At 43.3% G+C, this 18,904-nt stretch overlaps 1 protein-coding gene across 4 annotated transcripts in view; it reads left to right on the top strand.

The window, feature by feature from the left end:
- Positions 1 to 18,904, top strand: part of DIS3L2 (DIS3 like 3'-5' exoribonuclease 2) — a 307,510-nt gene that overhangs the window by 220,272 nt on the left and 68,334 nt on the right. For all 4 annotated transcript variants that reach the window (XM_045559637.1, XM_045559638.1, XM_045559640.1 and 1 more), the window contains 2 exons: positions 3,513 to 3,620; positions 13,736 to 13,969. In XM_045559637.1, the coding sequence (XP_045415593.1) occupies positions 3,513 to 3,620; positions 13,736 to 13,969 (342 nt within the window). The remainder of the gene's footprint in view (positions 1 to 3,512; positions 3,621 to 13,735; positions 13,970 to 18,904) is intronic.

Here is an 18,904-nt window from a genome sequence, read left to right as displayed (position 1 = left end):
ATTAGGACATAGTGTGGTAAGTGCTATGGACAAGCAGGAAGAATGGAGCAAGTGGCTGACTGTTTAACACCGCCCCAAATCCTCTTTGGAAGAACGTGGGGTGTACAGAACATAGTGCATGCTCTGCCTGGCGGATTCTGGATAAGCCTTTTAAAGATGGCAGTGAGCTGAGTCTGAAGGATGTGCAGAAGTTTGCCAGATGCAGCACGTCCAGAAAGAGAGCACATGTGGATTGCTGGAGCAGTGTGCAGGCGGGCGAAGGTGCAGTGGGAAAGCCCACGTGGCTGATGTTGCCAGAGCCCGCAGGGAGGGCCGGGGCACAAGGCTGAAGGGGAAGGCTGGGCCGGGTGCCAGAGCACCATGGACGCTGTGGGCTGGCCAGTGAGCTGGCTTTTAGTGACCATCTTCAGTATTGTTTTACCAATAAGAAAACCAGGACTCAAAATTATACTAACTTGCCCAAATTGTACATGAAGTGGTGGGCCCAGGATTAGCCCCAAGTTTCTCAGGCGTCAAAGCCTTTGCTCCTGTCCCTGTCCGGTGCTGCTGCTCAGCTGCCTTCACTCAATTGGTAAAAAGGTCTTTAGACCTTGTTGTTGTCGCTATTGTTGTTTTTAAGTGGTGAAACTCGTTTTGCAAATAAAATTTGAACCCCAAACTCTAATATATAGAAACAGATCAGATTTTCATTTGTATCATTAATATAAATTTATTTCATATTTAAATTTATAACAGAGAATCAATTAATGAGAACAATGACTTTCTTTTTAAGAAGCTCTTTTATTTTGGAATCCTTTTAGATTTACAGAAAAGTTGCAAGTATCCTTGCAACCTATCCACAGAGAGGTCCCACCTACCCCACACCCAGTTTCTCCACTGTTAGCATCTTATATTTGTCATAACTAAGAATTGGAATATTATTATTATTAACTATTTACTAAACTCCATACTTTATTGGGATTTCACTATTTTTCCCATCAATGTTTTCTTTCTGTTCCAGGGTCCAGTCAAAGCATAAGTTACGATGACTTTCTTTTTACAAACACTAAAACATGAAGTCAGGAATTATGTTACATTATCACATGCTCACTTTGTGACTTAAAGTAACATACTGCCTTGAACACTTGGAAGAAATACTGTCTGTAATAGCCCTGGACTAATACCAGTGCAACAAGTGAACTGGATGAGCAGCAGGCTCAGTTGGTCTGATTATCTGATGATGCAGCCCAGAGGAGAATACAAAAATGCACATCCAGCAAACTTGATTTAGTCTGTCTCAGTCAGCTCAGGCTCCTAGAACAATGTACCATAGACTGGGTAACTTAAACAACAGAAATTTATTTTCCCAGAATTTGGGAGGCTGGAAGTCCCAGATCAAGGTGCTGGCCAATTTGGTTCTTGGTGAGGGCTCTTTTCTTGGCTTGTGTATGGCTGTGTCCTCATGTGCCCTTTTTTGGGTGCCCAATCACAGAGAGAGATCTCCCTCCCTCTTCTCACAAAGTCACCAGTCCTATTGGATTAGGGCCCCACCCTTATGCCCACCCTTATAACCTCATTTAACCTTAATTACCTCCTAAAGACCCTATCTCTGAACAGGTTGCACTGAGGGTTGGGACTAACTTATGAATGGGAGGCAGAGGGGCAAGCAGTTCAGTTCCTAGCATAGTCCAGGGGCTGAAATTATGTGAAATCTTTATAATTCAATCATGAGACAGTATGACATCTCCATTTTGTACAGTATGTTTATGCAGATAAAGATGTATTATTTTGTAAAACACTTGACAACATACAAGAAAATGTTAAATCATATTTTAATGCACCATTAAATAAGTTAGCAAAGAAAATATAGTGTCATTTGTACTCATGGTGCAAAAGCAATGGCAAGAAAAAAAATTCAAAAGTAGTTGTCTTCTAAAAGCAGTGACCAAAGTTTTCAGGTGGTCATTAGGTTTTTCATAGATCTTAAACGATACGGCATCCTTTAGGCTGTGCACTGTGGCACACGCCTGTAATCCCAGCTACTTGGGTGGCTAAGGCAGGAAGATCGCTTGAGCCCTGCAGTTTGAGGCCAGCCTAGGCAACATAGCGAGACCCCCATCTCTAAAAAAAAATAAAAACAAAAGATAGGGCATCCTTTAGAAAAATGCCAAACAATTATTAATTATTTGTTACTGGTATGGGCCATGAGTTCTAGAATTTTCTATCCCATGCCAAAGATATTTACTGTATTAAAGCAGAGTGCAGGTATAGACGCTTCACATAAAATAAGAAACCACTGGGGTTTGTTTTGTTTTTGCCAATAAAGAAACTTAATTGGCTAAATTTGCCTTAACTACAGCATGGTTGCCCTCTTGCCTGTCACTTCTCAAGTACTTAGCATGGGATTGAAGCATTACCCATGGCCAATGCTGCAAACCAAGTAGGGCCGCAGTAAAGGTGCTGAGTCAATGGCTGTTACTGCTGGTGGTTTTGGTTTGAGATGTGGAGTGAATGGTAATGCTGTTAATCAAGAAAAATATGGGAGGAGAAATAGATTTAAAGGTAAGAAGGAGAGAATTTGAAGTATCTTCAGGAGATATAGGTAGAGATACTCATTTAATCTTTGGAATTTTTTTTTTTTTTTTTTTTTTTGAGACAGAGTCTCATTCTGTTGCCCAGGCTAGAGTGCCATGGCGTCAGCCTAGCTCACAGCAACCTCAAACTCCTGGGCTCAAGCGATCCTCCTGCCTCAGCCTCCCAGAGTGCTAGGATTACAGGCGTGAGGCACCACGCCCTTGGAATTTTAGGAAAACACAAGTAACATTGTGTGATAACTGTAAGTCATCATTTGAAAGTAAGTTAAAAAAAAATTTAAAAGGGGTATGCCATTGACTCAGTTTATTATGGGGTAGAAAGATTAATAAGGAGAAGAAATCATTTAGGCTTAAAAAACTGCAAAATGGGTGACTAGTTGACCAGTGTTCATCTAGGAAAGCTGGATTTATTACCCTTTCAGTTTTATTGCTATAGTGATATTTTATTAGAGTATTCTGTTAGTGTTCCAACATGTAATTTGGTAAATTGTGGTGTATTCAATTAGTAAAGTACTGATTCAACAACAGCTTGATTTTCCTTTGATGAAACTCCTGTTAAGAGTTTGCATTCAACCCTTGAGTTCGTTCAATTGGAATAATTGTATCCAAAAGTACAGCTGAATCTGGAGCTTCAGTTTTAGTAGATGAGTAAAGTGTAGCTCTTTTTCATTGCTACAGTGTATTTTTTTTTAACTTTTGTCACCAGCTCTTCTCACTTTCCCAGCTCACATTCCTCTTTTGACTCTAGAGTCTCATGGAAAAGTATGAGACAGGATGGTCTTTCTGCGGAGTCTTCAGGAACAGAGCCGCCTCCATCTTTGGCTCACTTGGAAATGCTGAAGCTGTTCACCAAAACTGTGCCTTTGGACTTCTCCTCAGCCTGGGACAAACTCCTACAGACTGGAGAAGGGTGCTCACAGGCCTGTCCTCTGTTCGCAGGTGGTCCCCATGCTTCCCAGGCTGCTGTGTGAGGAGCTGTGCAGCCTCAACCCCATGACTGACAAGCTGACCTTCTCTGTGATCTGGACGCTGACTCCAGAAGGCAAGGTAACAACTTACATGTTGTCCTTTCTCTGCTTCCCACCACTCCATTCCTTGAGTTTGGGTAAGCACCACTGTGTGCCTGGCACTGGGCTGGGGTGCCATGGTGGTAGTGCAAGGGAGGCAGAGAAGAAATATAAGAGCTCTGCCTTGGAAGAGCCATCAGTCTCACTTAGAAGGCAAGACTACCCCTAAGGACTTTGTAACAAGTGACTTGTTTCTTGTCTGTTATCAGGTAAAGGGAGAAAGTGGGTAAGCAAAGTAATGTGGGAGAGGCCTAGCGTAGGAGATAGGGTTTCAGCAGCGGGTGAGTGTGGATTGGTAAAGGCAGGAGGTCAGAGCCCTTGGGGACGGGGGGAGAATTTTCAAAGATGGGGTGGAATCAAACTGTGGAGAGTCTCAAATGCCAATCACAAATTAATTGCAGGTGTTAGGGTTCCTCTGAAGTGTCATGAGAAAGGTAACTTTCTGGAAAGATTAGTGCTGCATCATCATGCAGGATGACCAGAGGTGCGGAGACGAATTAGCAAGGTAGTGCCACAATAAAGGCAGAAAGTGATGAAACCGTGGACTAAGAACAGAGGGAGAGGAATACCAGCAGGCCATCCACAGGGATGAATGAGGGAGGTAAGTGGAAGATGACTCCAGGAAAAACTAGTCCCTTCCCCTGACAGAAACAACTCCACACTCCAAAAATAGGGTCATGATTAAGTAAGCCATGGTACCTACTCAATGGAATATTATGCAATTATTAAAGCTGTTTACAGAGACCAAGGAAGAACATGGGAAATGTTTGTGCTGTAATATTAAATGGAAGTAAAAAAAATATTTAATTATAAAGAGGTTCCAAATAAAGACAGAGGATCGAATACCCACAGTTACTTTCATTCCATCCCAAAACCTCACTAAAACAACAGTAAAGAGATTTTTTTTTAAAGACATAAACCCACAAGGACAAAGAGAGTGGGAGAGGAGACAACAGCAACAAAGTGTTGGAAGCTGGGTAGCAGATGGATGAGTGGTAACTGACTTAGCAGTCCTGAGAAAGCTGAATCCTGAGCCAGCAATAGAGAAAGCCAAGAAACAACCCAATTTACATAGCAGAACCCTAAGAAAATTCAGAAATTGACAACACCATATAACTCTAGAAGGTGGGGGAGGGATGGGGGGAAATGAGGCTAACAACAATATTGGTTGAAAGTGTATTTAAAAAGATTGCCTTTCCCATAACTTAATAGAAGACCAGAGACTTACTCTCTGGACAAGGTGTTTGAACTAGAGGACGGCAAACACACTTGATGGTCGTGGTAACTTAGGGGCAGTTGAGTGAATGTTGAGTACTGAGTGGTAAGGGTGCCAGCTTTCTTTTCCCTGCCAACCCCAGAATTCTGGTAGCCAGACTTAGACCCATGAGTCAGGCAATGGGAAATCTTTCTCTGAGGAATCTGAGTAGCGAATAAAAAGACTTGAGGATACTAACCTTGAGTACTTCCCAACCAACAACTCAGCTGTGTCCCCCTACAGTAAAGCTTACAGACAATAAACTCCATCCACACAGTCAGAGGTTTTTGGGATTTCACTTTCATGTATGAAGAGACAACCAAAATGAAATCCTCTAATATGAAATAGGGAAACAAAGTGAACAGGAAGAAAGCAACTAGAACAAGACACACTAACCAGGGGAAAGAGACTATCATTTATATCTTTAGAGAATTTTTTAAAGAGAAAGTATCTATATCACAAGATCTAGATACTTTAAAAAGAAACATGTGGAAGAAAAAAAAGAGCTTTTGGGAATTAAAAACAGGGTAGCAGAAATGAAGAAAATTTAAGATTCTGGTTGGAAGGTAAAGTTGAGGAGTTGTCCCAGAAAGAGATAGAAAAGATAAGAAAATTGGAGGACCAGTCTAAGATATCCAGTTTCTGTTCAATAAGAATTCCAGAAATAGAGAACAAAGAAAACAAAGGGGAAGAAATGATCAACAAAGTAATTCTAGGAAATGCCCCATTACTGGAGGGTATGACTTTCGAGACTGAAAGAGCTCACTGCTGAGCACAGCGGTGGAGACACATCATGTCCAAGACACATCATCATACAATTTTGGAACACTGGGGGCAAAGGAAAGATCCTGTAGGTTTCTAAGGAAGGGGGAAGAAGTCACATTCAATAGATCAGAAATCAGAATAACTGCAGACTTTTGTACCACAACTCTAGAATCTAGATGACAGTAAAACAGAGGTTTCTAATTTCTGAAAGACTGTGATTTCCATGCTAAAAGTCTGTACCCATCTACGCTGTCAATAAAATGTGAGGGTGGGGAAGGACATTTTCAGACATGCAAGGAATCAAAAAAATGTACCTCTCATCCACCCTTTCTCAGGAAGCTGCCAGAGGATGTGTTTCACCAAAATGAAGGAGAAGCGAATCAAGAAAGAGGAAGACAAAGGATCCAGGAAACAATATCCAATATAGAAAAGAAGTGAAGGAATCACCTAGATCAGGAGTTGGCAAACTTTTCCTGTAAAGAACCAGATAGTAAATATTTCTGGCTTTATAGGCCCCGTCGTCTCATTAGCAACAACTAAACTCTCCTTCATGTCTGTCTTAAAGACAGTAAACTGGATCCTCCTATATGCTTCTACATTCGGTCTGTTAGAATAAGTTGTTTTGGTTGAAGTATATGAAGAAAGCCCAACATCAGACAGATATGTAGTTGGAAAAGAAAGGAGCACTTTGATAGTCATCTTTTTACTACACCAAAATTTAACAAATTATTTCTCAAAAGTTAATTGCAATCTAGAATCTGAAACCATACCTTCTGTGAACTGAATTTGTGTCCTCCCAAAACTCATACGTTGAAGCCCTAACCATCCCATTGTGACTGTATTTGGTGATAGGGCCTATAAGAAGGGCCTATAATAAAGGTTAAATGAGGTCATAAGGGTGGGGTCCTGATCCAATAAGATTAATGTCCTTAAAGAAAGAGTGCTTGCACTCTCTTGCATTCCCTGCTGCCGTGTGAGGACACAGCAAGAAGGTGGCCATCTGCAAGCCAAGAAGAGAGCTCTCATGGGGAACCAAATTGGCTGGCACCTTAATCTTGAATTTCTAGCCTTCAGAACCATGAGAAATAAATTTCTGTTGTTTGAGCCACCCAGTCTGTGATATTTTGTTATGGCAGCCCTAGCAGACCAGTACGATATCAATTGATTTTTTTTTATGCCAGGTTACATAAAAATCCATTGGTCTGTCTTCAACTTTGAATGGCTCTTTTACCCATGTATGATTTCTTAATGTTAGGAAATATCATTTAGAAATATGGGCTTATTATGCTGGTCTTCTAAATTTGGACACATTTCATTATGTAATATGAAAAAATCACATTTGTTAATGTCACTACATTATCACCTCTTATCAGAGAAGTCTTTAGGTATTAGGAAACCATCAAGCTCATACATCAGATACAGGGTTTCCAAAGTCTGATTTTTCTGAAAGTTTGAACTTTATCATTGGCAATAAACAATGTCAGGTTGTTTTCTTAAAGTGCCAAATATCCAAGTCCAAATAACTATAGTTTTTGCATCAGTTGTTCCTTTAAGTAAAAATGGTGTCCCATATAAAAGCATCATCTCCCAGATTCAGGTACTATCAGGATGTTTTAATTGCTAGAGTATTTTAAAACAAACCAGACATGTCATTTCACTCATACCTATTTCAGTATGCAACTCTAAAAATTTTGGGCATTTTGTTATATAATCATATGCCATTAGCACACCTAACAATGAATACTAATGCTTTGCTGTCATCGAAAACCCAATCCATAATACATTTCTCTGATTTCTCCAATTGATTTGTCTGAATTCAATCAAAACAAGTTACACACATTACATTTGGTTTTTATGGTTCCTAAATATCTGGTAAAAAGTTTCTTTTTAAGATTTAAGAGGCAAATGCTATCTGAATTACAAAGAAGGAATTGTGAATACAGTATGCCAGCAATCCTATTTTAGTGGGGGGTGGGAGCATGCATAGAGAAAAAAATGAGTGGAAAAAGACCAGAAGGAAATAAAACAGAATGCCAGTAATGGTTGTGTTTGGGTAGTAAGACCATGAGTAATTTCTTCTACTTTTTTGTATTTTCTAATGTTTTTTTGAAAACATGTGTAACTTTTATATTTTTATAAATGCTTGTTTTTGTGAAAGTTTAACTAAATAAACTAAAAGAAAAAAAAAAAAGCCCATAGAAGAAAACTAACTTGAATCAACAGAAAAGAACTTTGAGTCTGAATTATGCATGCCAGGATTAAACCCAAGAAATAAAAAGCTGCCTGATCTAATGAGCTTCTAAAATATGAGGGTCATAAAAGAAGCACTAGAAAGTGGTAGACTCGGCAACTCAGTTGACCCTTTGGGTTTCTGTTGGAGGCAGTGAACCCAGGCCTCTGGCGTGAGGGGCTGGAGAGCAGGTGTGAAGTAGGCGTGTGGTCCAGGAGGGGCACAGGGCCTCAGCACAGACCACGCCAGGTAGGAAGTATGAGAGTTTGGACTAGGAACACAGCTGAGGAGTAAGGCCCACTAACCACACTCCTTGTGCAGTGGTTATCCAAACCCCCTCCCCAGACCAAGGGACTGCATAAGAGGTAGACCTGGTGGGTTGGTCCCGGGTTGAGTATCTCTTACCCACAGTCAAGATGCATGAAATGAGAGGTCAGATTCCAGACTCATGTCCAAGGGATGGTGCTTGTTCAAGACACTGGCAAGGAAAGCCTGAGTTAAGCAAGGGGTGGGGGACAAAGTTTGGAACCAGATGGGATGGTCTGGGAACCAGAGAAGGCCAGCAGAGCAAGGAGTAGCCCTGCATCAATAACCCAGTGAATGGAGAGGAGGGTGTCTGGATCCTGTGTGGCTGAAACCTGAGGCTACAATAGTGGCTGCATGTAGTGGTGGCTTCTCTTGGCATAAGCGCTTGGACTTAGAAGGAGCTAGGGCAGGTTCAACTGCATTGTGCCATTACTACTACTGTGTGCCTGCCAGTCTCACCTGGAGTTGACGTAGAGAAAGCTTTGCGATTTTCCTTAGTCTGTTGGAATGTCTTACTGTGTGGAACAGGCATGGTCAGCTATAGAAAGGCTGTTCCAACTTTTTTTATACCCACCAAGTTTTTTTAAACACCCACAGGAAAATGTTGGACATCTATGCATTCTTTAAGCCAGTGCCCAGATTTTTGTCAATAAACTCTGAAGAATCCATTTTCAGCATATTTCTTACATTTTAGTTATATGAGCATTGTTCTCTAATCTAGACATTTGTGATTATGTATTGTCACAGGCGGCAACTCACCCAACTAAATATAAAGTATTTAGTTAAATATAGAAAGTTGATACGTTTTTGAGACATACTTGGTTTCTTTTACTTCGTCATCTATCTTTGTCTATTTTATGACCTTCAACTTAAATACAATAAAAATAACACTCGATTTTGAGTCTAAGTCTTTAGACCTGGATCTGGTCTTGGCTGCCACTGAGGAGTTTGTATGACTTTTGACAAATCCCTGGCCTGTTTTTTCAACTGTAAAATGGGCCGAACAATGCATTCCACCAGGTGTGTTACAGAGATTTTAGAAGGTAGTAGTTATAAGAATACAGCAGTAACGGTGTTATACTATTTTCAGTCTTACTTAGTACAGTAAGTAGGTCTTGAAGTATGATGTCTTAGTAGATATTAGGTGCTCCTTTTTAGCCAGATATTTTTCTAGTAATGTGCCTTTAGTCTATATTGGTGCTACATTTAATCTGACATTCTAAACAGTGATATTCTAGAGGGTGTGCAGGACACTCGCCTGCCTACAGAAGGCAGTGACCCCAATCGTTTGATTAAGTAAAGAAAAGAGGAAGGACTTGATCTTCTTTCTGAAGGATTTTATTTATGAATCTCCTTGTGGACTTTTTACTTTTTCCATGAAAAACTCTGTCCTTTTGTCTTCTGCCACTGGCCTTGGTTATGGACTGGGTGTTGATGTGAATACAGTTTCCAATTTGGAAATTAATGAGGTGTTCCATCCAGAGAGGCCCGCCTCCCATACTGTGGGGCTGGCTGCTCCTGGGACCCCCTCCATTTGGATCTTCGCTTCCCTGCTACCTTTCTCTGTCAGCAAGCAACAGGCATCCTTTCTTTTCTGCTGGCCTTTTCCCAGAAGATGGTTTCCCTGGCCTAAGAATTTTTTTAGTACATCTGTCAGATGTGACTCCCAGAAGCACTGGATTGTGTTAGGCGGTGTAGGCTCTACTGCCAGAGGCCTTTGTCACTGAGCAGGAAGTTCCTGATGGCTCTTTACTCTTCCACCTCAGCTCTTTGTATGTTTAAAAAGAAGGTTGAGACAGATTTTCTGGGATGTAGGCATTAAGGGGAGAGGACTAGTGTGAGGTAAAAGAGCTTACAGGAAACATCATCAGCACTGTGGTCTCGTATTTTGTGGTGTTTGTGTATGCTGCTAAGAGGGGATATCTGTCTTGACTGTAAGGAAACAAAGGCGCAGAGGTGCCCATTAGGGGAAAAAAAAAAGTGGCTCAAACTAACTGGTAGCGTGCTGCCAGTGTGGGCTGTGAGCAGGCGTGGTAAGGAGCAGTAAGCTTCTGATTGGAGGCGAGTTACGGGTAATCCATTTTAAGAATGCCTCAGGATTCCAGGTGGCCCTGGTCAGGGCTCAGCAATCACAGGGTTGAGAGGGAGCAACAAAGATGTATTAGAGCCAGGCAACATGGACTTGGGGATAGAAGGGTGTCTAGGAACCTTGTGGAACTTGCTGCTAAATTTTGTGCATAAATATTTCAGGGAGGAGAACCTGGAGCATTCATTCTATTCTTAAAGCAGTTTTTGACTCACCAGTTTACGTGAAAACAGATGCCCAGTCAGGGTGCCATGGTTACCCTGTGCTGGAGCATGGGTCAGGGAAAAAGGACACAGATCCCAGGAGGCTGCATATCCTGTGACTTGGATTCTGGAGGGAATCCGCCAGACCACTTGTGAAGTGTGTGGAAGAGGGAATGGAATAGAGTGGAAACTGACATTCCCTGAGCATGCCGAGGGCAGACTGTCCAGCATGATGTGGACACATAGGAGGAGGAGTGCCTGGGTTTGGAATGAAGTGGAGAAAAGGAAACAAGCTAAATCTCCAGGGGGAAACTTTGAGACCACAAGAATGAATAGGTCATGGCCCTGTCATTCTAGAGGAGGAAGAGGCTAGAACAGCCCTACTCAGGAAATGCGGATGTGCTAGGAGGACAAGCCTGGGCTGAGCGTGGAAGGGGCTCTTCCAGAGACCTGCACGTGGCACTCCCACTGCGAGTGTCGGGTGACCTGGGACTGGCCCCACAGTTGCCTTGCCTGCAGCACGCACGCCTCCTGAGAGCCACATTCAGGACCCGCTTACCATGGTGGAAGACTCATGAGCGCATTATTGGAATCCCTTATATTTTTGGATAGCAGTAGTTCTTGGAATAATCTGGAAAATATAGTTTCAGGATTTTTTTAAGGAAAAATTATAGTCTTATGTTACAGATTCAAGACTCTTTATAAGACTTTGCACTGAATCAAAAAAAAAAAAAAAAGAGTGGTGGCCACCGTTCTCTCCTGTACGTCATGGCTGCCATTTTTTAAGAGTATTCATTCTTCCTCTAAGAGAGAGTAAGGATACCAGAGAGGTCTCTCTAGCCCCTAGGGTAGAAGCCGTGCTCCACAGAGGCTTTGTGGTATGGACAGCTCCTAGGCCGAGCGTAATCCTTTCTCTATGGTGAGCACCTATAGACCTTTCAGGTGGCCTTTTTTTGGGAAGCACTGGCTCAGAGGTTGTGGACAGAATGGTTTGGCTGGTGAAGAGCAAGGCAAGAGGGGTGTTTGTAAACCCATGCTAAAAGTTCTACTACTGACAGATGCTCCCTCCCTGTTCTTGCTCAGGAATCACACTTCCCAGGGTGCTTATCCAGAGCTTTGCCACCTTCCTCAGGCCCTTGCACCCCTCCCAACCTCCCTTGTCCTCTGCCTCATACTTGGCTACATAGATTGGGGCTGTCTGATCTGAGTGCTCTGTGCTCCCCTCCTTTTCCCCCAGCAAGGTGCCCTCCCCTTTCTTTCCTGCCTCCCCTCCAGGCTACTCCTCCCTGCTGGACAGATGGCCTCCCCTTGGCCTGGGATCCCCTTGTTCTCGAGTATTGTCCATCTTCCTCCAGTGCTTCTGCTTCTTCCCTTCACCCTACAGACACCACACAGTCCTCTGTCCTGCTTACTCCACAGCTTTCCTTCCCAGCCATCCTTCTAGGGGCATCATCCGCACCGATTGCATGGCCTCCGCTGCTAGCCTCCACCTGTCCTTCACCCAGCGCTTCCCAGGGCTTTTTACATCATGACACACATGCCCTTTGAGTGGCACATGGGGCATGTGCACGAGGCTGCTGGGAAGCAGAAGCTCTGGCTGTCCTGAGAGCGAGAGGAGCCCTCATTGCAGCATCTCTGTCATCCATTTGCCACTTATGCCTTCAGTCTGTGCGTTTGCCTCTGCTCCCTGCCCAGCATTTACCCCCCTAAAACAGCCTTCCTAGAGACCGCCAGTAAGCAAATGCTAAATGCAAAGACTTTCTCTTTGTTTTCATCCTCCCTGACACCCAAGTGGGTTTGGATGTACACTCATGGTTAAAGGCACAGACTCTGGTGCTGGACTGCCTGGACTCCCGGCTTTGCCAGTCTCTAGCAGTGTAACCTCAGCAAATTACTTAATCTGTCTGTGCGAGGTTCCTCGTCCGGAGAACAAGGATGGGAAGATTCCTACCTCACAGACTTATTGTGAGAATTAGGCAGTTGCTATGTGGGGAGTGTGTAAACAGCACCTGTCTCATAGTAAGTGCTGTCTGAGTGTCTCTTACTGCCCTTGACCCCTTTCTTAAAGTTATTTTCTCCTGCTTTTCCTAACATTAGACACCCCTGGTTTTTGTAATGTCCCTCTGAGCTCTCTTATTTTCCTTCTGTTTTTATTCTCTGACTTCTCTGGTTTTGCTCCCTGAGACAGAGGAGATATTAGACCCTGCAGCCTTGACTCTCGCTTGCTCTTCCTTTCCTGGGCCCCTGGGTGGATGATGCCAGGTCTCCACCCCTACACCAGTCATGGCCTGGCCCTAGGCCCACACCCCCGAGTGCCCTCCAGATAGCTCTGTCTGCATTTCTCCCTGCACCTTGGACTCGGGAGTCCCCCAAATATTTTAATGTTTATTTTATTTTTGTTTTAAAAATAAGAAATGCTTATTATAGAAAATACAAAAAATTAATAGACTAAAATACAACTCAGCAGTGATCCCACCATTCAGCTGGCACCACCACTAAATTTGAGCGTACCTCGTTCAAGCCCAGCGGTTCTCAACGGGGCCTAATTTCCCCAGGGGACATTTGACAATGTCTAGAGATGTTCTGGGTTGTCTATTAGGAGGCTGAAGGAGAGGCTTCTAGTGGGTAGAGGCCAGGAACACTGCTAAACATTTTATAATACACAGTGCAGCCCCCCACAACAGGGAATCATTCACCCCGATAGTGCTGAGGTAGACTTTTATGTCTATACATGTACCCCAAATAGAACAAATTGGAATTGGTTCTTCTTCTCCACCTGTGTTCCCTGTTTCCGTCAGTGGCCCTGCCTGCTCCTTCTCCCTTACCCCACATCTGAGCCAAGCCCACAGAGTCCCCATCTGTCACATCTTTGGCAGCTATCCCTTCTTCTCTTCCCCAATGTGACACCAATGACCACTTAGCCAAGATAATGAAAAGGTTTCCAACAGGCCTTCACTTCAGGTCTCCTGTTTGGCCTTCCCCGTGTCACCAGTGTGCTTGGGGACCGTCCATAGACCTCTGCTTCCTGTTGAATTAATTCCATGCCTGGTGGAGACTGAGCTCCCTGAGGGCAGCAGCTTCCATGTCTGATTCATCTGTGTGCCTAGCCAGAACCTGACACCATTCTAAGCACATCAAAGTCAACACTGGCTCAATGAGTTTTTGTTGAATGTGTATGGATGAATGGTTGAACATAGAAAAATCTGAAAAAAATTTGTCCTCACGATTTCCTCACAATCTGTCTTTGCAGATCCTTAGTGAATGGTTTGGCCGGACCATCATCCGCTCGTGCACCAAACTGAGTTATGAGCATGCACAGAGCATGATCGAGAGCCCAACTGAGAAGATCCCTGGGCAGGAGCTGCCCCCCATTTCACCAGAGCACGGCAGTGAGGAGGTGCACCAGGCTGTCCTGAATCTCCATGGAATTGCAAAGCAGTTACGTCAGCAGCGCTTTGTAGATGGCGCACTTCGCTTGGACCAGGTCAGTATGTACTTTTTTCAGTGAAATCAGTGATCCCAGTGTAGGTGAGAGGCAGCTTGGAAGCCTTGGGTTCTTCCTTCCTCTCGTTGCCCCAGTCACTCCACTAAAACCGTGTTCTCTGAGGCCAGTAGGAACTAACTCCCTCCCACAGTCCAAGCTCTACAGGCACACGAGGCTTAATGATGTGAGCCCAGGCAAAAGGGTGGAGTCTGTGAGGGGCGCATCTCTGTGACCAAAACCCCCTGGTCTTCCCTGGTAAGACTATGTCCCGTATGCGATCCTCACCTCAGGGTTCTTCCCATTTTAATGGAGGCGGGAACAGGGAATGCGCAAATTTAGGAGGCAGCTGGCCAGTTTCTGATCCTGAGGTTTAAAAAAATTATTTCTTCTTATCCCTCATCTTCCAAAAAGTTATTTGTTTATAAATTCCAGATTACTATCGAAAGAAGCAGAGAACTAAGGAGACTATAGAATGTTGGCTGTTGAAGAACACATTGGCCTAGCATGGTATTGATTGATTCTCAAATATCGCAGCCATGCCAGTGGGCCTCTGGGACTCAGGCAGCTGTCACTTAAACCTAGGTGAAGTTCCATGTTTGACAGTTGATAGCTGTTGGAATCCAGGAATTCTTTTTTCATTGCTTTTCAGTACATTACAGAGTGGAGCTTGTGTTTCATATCATGGAATTTTTTTCTCTTTCATTTATGTTTCTTACACAAACTCTCCTTCCCTGGGTGTTGTGTGCTAAGGGAAGTCTCCATTTCTGAAAAACGAGGCTGCTGGGATTGGCTGGTGGAGCTTTTCATTTTGGCACAGCTCACCTCATGGAGACTTCTTTCTCCAAGACTTTCAGCTGAGACAGATCTGAAAGGCCTTGTTTCAAAGCCTTCTTCTTATTGAAGTTCTGGTTTCATCCTACATTTTGCAACAAACTTGCACAAATGCTTCTTGGTGGGCATTGCATGTAGGTGCTACCCTGGACCTAGGAATAAATTAGCTGCTCTTGGGACAGTGGATGATCTGTCTCGCCTGTGCTTGGCAGAGTCAGGGTAGCTTCTAGAGCTCTCCCACTCCTCCTTCTGGGGCCTGGGCTCAGGCAGCCTGAGCAGGCCTGTCCGTGTGAGAATGCAGATGGGGATACGGGGGCACAGTGCACAATGAAGAAGACAACAGAGGCAGCAAAAGAGGGACTACAGGCACCAGAGATTACAGAATATCTCCTTTCCTTCTTTCAAGGAAATCACTTGTGGGGGTGTAAACACACTGTGATTCTCACCTACCAGTAGCCACCTGATTGTCAAGTCCAAGGTCGCTTTATAGTTCTTGCTTCCTAGACTTCTGTCCTGCACTGGGTTTTTTGAAGCCCATCTCCTGGTTCTGTTTCTATTTGTTCATCTGCAGTAATGTCCTGCTGGCCCCCTTTGCAGAAGCCTCTTCCTCTCCTCACCACTTCAAGGTTGACATTCCCTGAGATCTACCCCACCTTCCTTCTTTCTCTATCCACACTCCCACCCTGAATGAATTCCTCTACTTTTGTGATTTTAACTACTAACTAGATGCTAATGAGCCATAATCTATCCTCTACCCTTGACCTCCCTTCCCCAGCTACAGTCCAGCCTCACAGTTATCTCTGCCAGTGCTCATCCTTCTGCAAAGCACAGTGATCAGACCTGTGCACACCATACAGGCTGCCTAGCACCCCCTGCTCCCTCTGCTGCCCCCAGGGTAATTGTGTGTGTGTTCCCAAACCTGCCTATGCCAGTTGTACATGTTGTAATTATGCAGTTTAAATGTTAAGTAAACTGATCAAATACAAGCATAAAAAAGAGAGCTGTTTTTATAAAAACTAAGTTAAATGTTAATGTAGGTAAGGATAAGTCCTTAAATATTCAATTGTTTAGGTAAGACAACTGTAAAAGATGGAAAAATCATAAAATCCAGGAAGCATCTTATACTCAAATTGCCTTATAAACAAGTTCTCATTCTCTTTTATTTTTTTTTTATTTTTTTTATTTTTGGAGACAGAGTCTCGTTCTTTTGCCCTGGCTAGAGTGCCATGGCATCAGCCTAGCTCATGGTAACCTCAGACTCCTGGGCTTAAGCAATCCTTCGGCCTCAGCCTCCCAAGTAGCTGGGACTACAGGCATGTGCCACCATGCCCGACTAATTTTTTTTTTTCTATATATTTTTAGTTGTCCAGATAATTTCTTTCTATTTTTTAGTAGAGATGAGGTCTCGCTCTTGCTCAGGCTAGTCTGGAACTCCTGACCTCGAGCGATTCTCCCGCCTCAGCCTCCCAGAGTGCTGGGATTACAGGCATGAGCCACCATGCCCAGCCTCATTCTCTTTTAAAGAAACAAAATTGATAAGTAATAGATAGTGAATTATGAATATAGTTTATTCAGAAAATACTATGTAGAAATACAATTAGCATAATATTCTTTTTTAAAAAGCCTTACCTTTAAAAGAATTAGTGAATGAATGTACATGTATATAAGTTAAAATGTTTAGTTATGTATGTTATCTCTTCTGTATGGTTCCCTTCTTTTCCTACCTTCTAGAATAACTAACCAACTGCTGATAAAGCTAATCAACTGAGAGGGTTTTTGTTATAGCATTTTAGAGACCTTACTGCCCATCATGTTTTTGTAACCTTCAATTGAATGAACTATATGAAATACTCTTAAAAACTATAAAAGATTGTCAGGTAATCCCAACTTGTATTAAGAGGGTATAGTAGTCAAGATGAAAGAATGATCACAGATTGTTGATAGATGATGATCTTTTGGCATGTCTTAGAGTCAGAATTTTATTTCTGAAAATGACTTTGAATATAAAAATGTCTCATTGGCCCCCTCTGTTTATAAATTAGGAAGCTGACGCCCCTAAAGGTTAAATGAGTTACTTATATGCAAGAAATCCAAATAGCTCTTTTTTCACTTTTTCTCCATTCACACCATACTGACTTAAGACAGGGAAAAAAATTCCTTTTAAGTAGGAAAAAAAAACCCTCAAAAGTCCTAATTAGGTTCCAGTTAATTAAGGTTTGAAAATAATGGATTTGTGTCCTTGGAGGTGACTCCTTGGTTCCCCAGAAAACAAGTCTGTGGACCCCAGCTTTCGAAGGAGGAGCACATCAGTCTCCTGCAGCAAGGGACACTGGTGAGATCATTTATAAATCAGCTAAATGGCCCTATTCATTTGTGTTCCTGTCCCTACCGCCTGTTTTTGCCCTCACAAAAATCCACTTTTCCTTGGTGAATTTTGAGTAATCTGCTGTTTGGAGTTGCTCTCTGATACTTTGTTTGCCTTAGTTCACTACATCTGTGTTTTTGGTGGCAGTCCTAAGAAAAATAAGTCCTTTTACACTAGCCTCAATTAGACATCAGTCTGTGAGAGGGGACACCATCCATATCATACATTATTCTCTCGGACTCAGTGAGTCTGCTAAATCAGAAGGTTCACCTTTCCAAGAAGTCAGTTCACCAGGATGACCTTCAGGCTGCATGCGGTAGAGTACGTGGCTCTAGCATGGTGCCTGTTTGTTGATTCAGAGATGCACTAGTTCAGAAGCTACAACCTCAGAAATGCAGAGCAGCTTCACCACTGGGTGTTTACAGGCAGCAGCTAAGCCCAGGGCTGCCTAGTGGTTGTTTGAGATAGTGAGCCTCAGCCCTCAGGGCCACCTGGGCCACCTACTAGCAGTCTCGTCTGATAACCCTAGTTCGCTGTCACATATGAGCAAGTTCTCTCAGTACTGTGATAGGAAACAGTACCGCCCTTGAGGTAGAATTGCCTGCTCCAAATGTTTCCTTTACTTACAGCTTGAACCCAGTTCTAAAGAGGTTTTAGCTCCATGAAATGACTCCTCTGTTTCACTGCTCAAAAAGCAAATGTAGACAACAAAATGCTTTTTGGTTGGATGATTTGAATAGTATCCTTTGCAGGTGGTTTCTTCCCATCTCCATGTTTTCTGCTGCCATATTAATTCTGGGACTTAACATTAGATGTTTATTTTATTTATTTATTTATTTATTTATTTATTTATTTATTTATTTATTTATATATAACATGTGTCTTTCCTATTTCTTAAAAGGAGGCTCCCATAACCGGGGCCCAGACTTTTTTATGTTTGTAGTAAAAGTAATCATAATGGTTTATAATCATGTCCAAATATTGAGCTTTGGGAGAGGGGGACTGTGGGAAGCCCTCATTCGGTGCTTGGTTCTTGCTCAGTGACTCAAGCCTGATTAGAGGAATTTGGGTGGGGGCCACAGAGTCCCCTGGCACTTCTGTTTATTCAGACACAAAGCCTGCTCTTGGCCACCTTCCCATCTAGGGAGGAAGATGAGCCTGCCTGACTATGATGCGAAGACAAGGCCTCAGGCCCAAGTTCTCTGTGCTAGCCATTGCCTTCAGAAAGGATACCAAGGGAGGGTAGCAGGTGCCAAAGGAGCCCCAGTAAGAAAATGTATTAGGAATATTGATTCAGTTCAGGAAACTACATCTACTGCTTTTTGGGGCACAGTCTCCTTCTCTCCATTCGGGTGGCAGTTCTCAGAAGGAGGCCACTCTGTGCGAGAGCTTCTGTGTGAACGGGGATGAGGCTGCAGCAAGCTGTGCCCTGGCAAGGCGTCCCGGCGGGGGCTCAAGGGACATGAGCAGCTCCTCCCGAGTCACTGACCTTCTGAATTCAGAGGAAGTTGGAAGTTGTGGTGGAGAAAACCCGCTATTGCCATCTTCTTAGGCAAATTCCTCTAAAGGAGCCTTTACTCCTGCAGTTCACAGCTGCATCTTCTATGAATCCTACTTGGCACAGTTTTGAAGCCCAAACTGCCAGAGTGTCTATGAGTGGACTCGATTTTAAAGATAACCTTATTAATGGAAGTTATTTTTAAATACTCTGGGACCCGAGCTGCTGTGGAATGCCGTTA

Source organism: Lemur catta, chromosome 8 (genome assembly GCF_020740605.2).
Source record: "Lemur catta isolate mLemCat1 chromosome 8, mLemCat1.pri, whole genome shotgun sequence".
NCBI classification, from domain to species: Eukaryota; Metazoa; Chordata; class Mammalia; order Primates; family Lemuridae; genus Lemur; species Lemur catta.
This window is presented reverse-complemented; position numbering and strand designations above follow the sequence as displayed.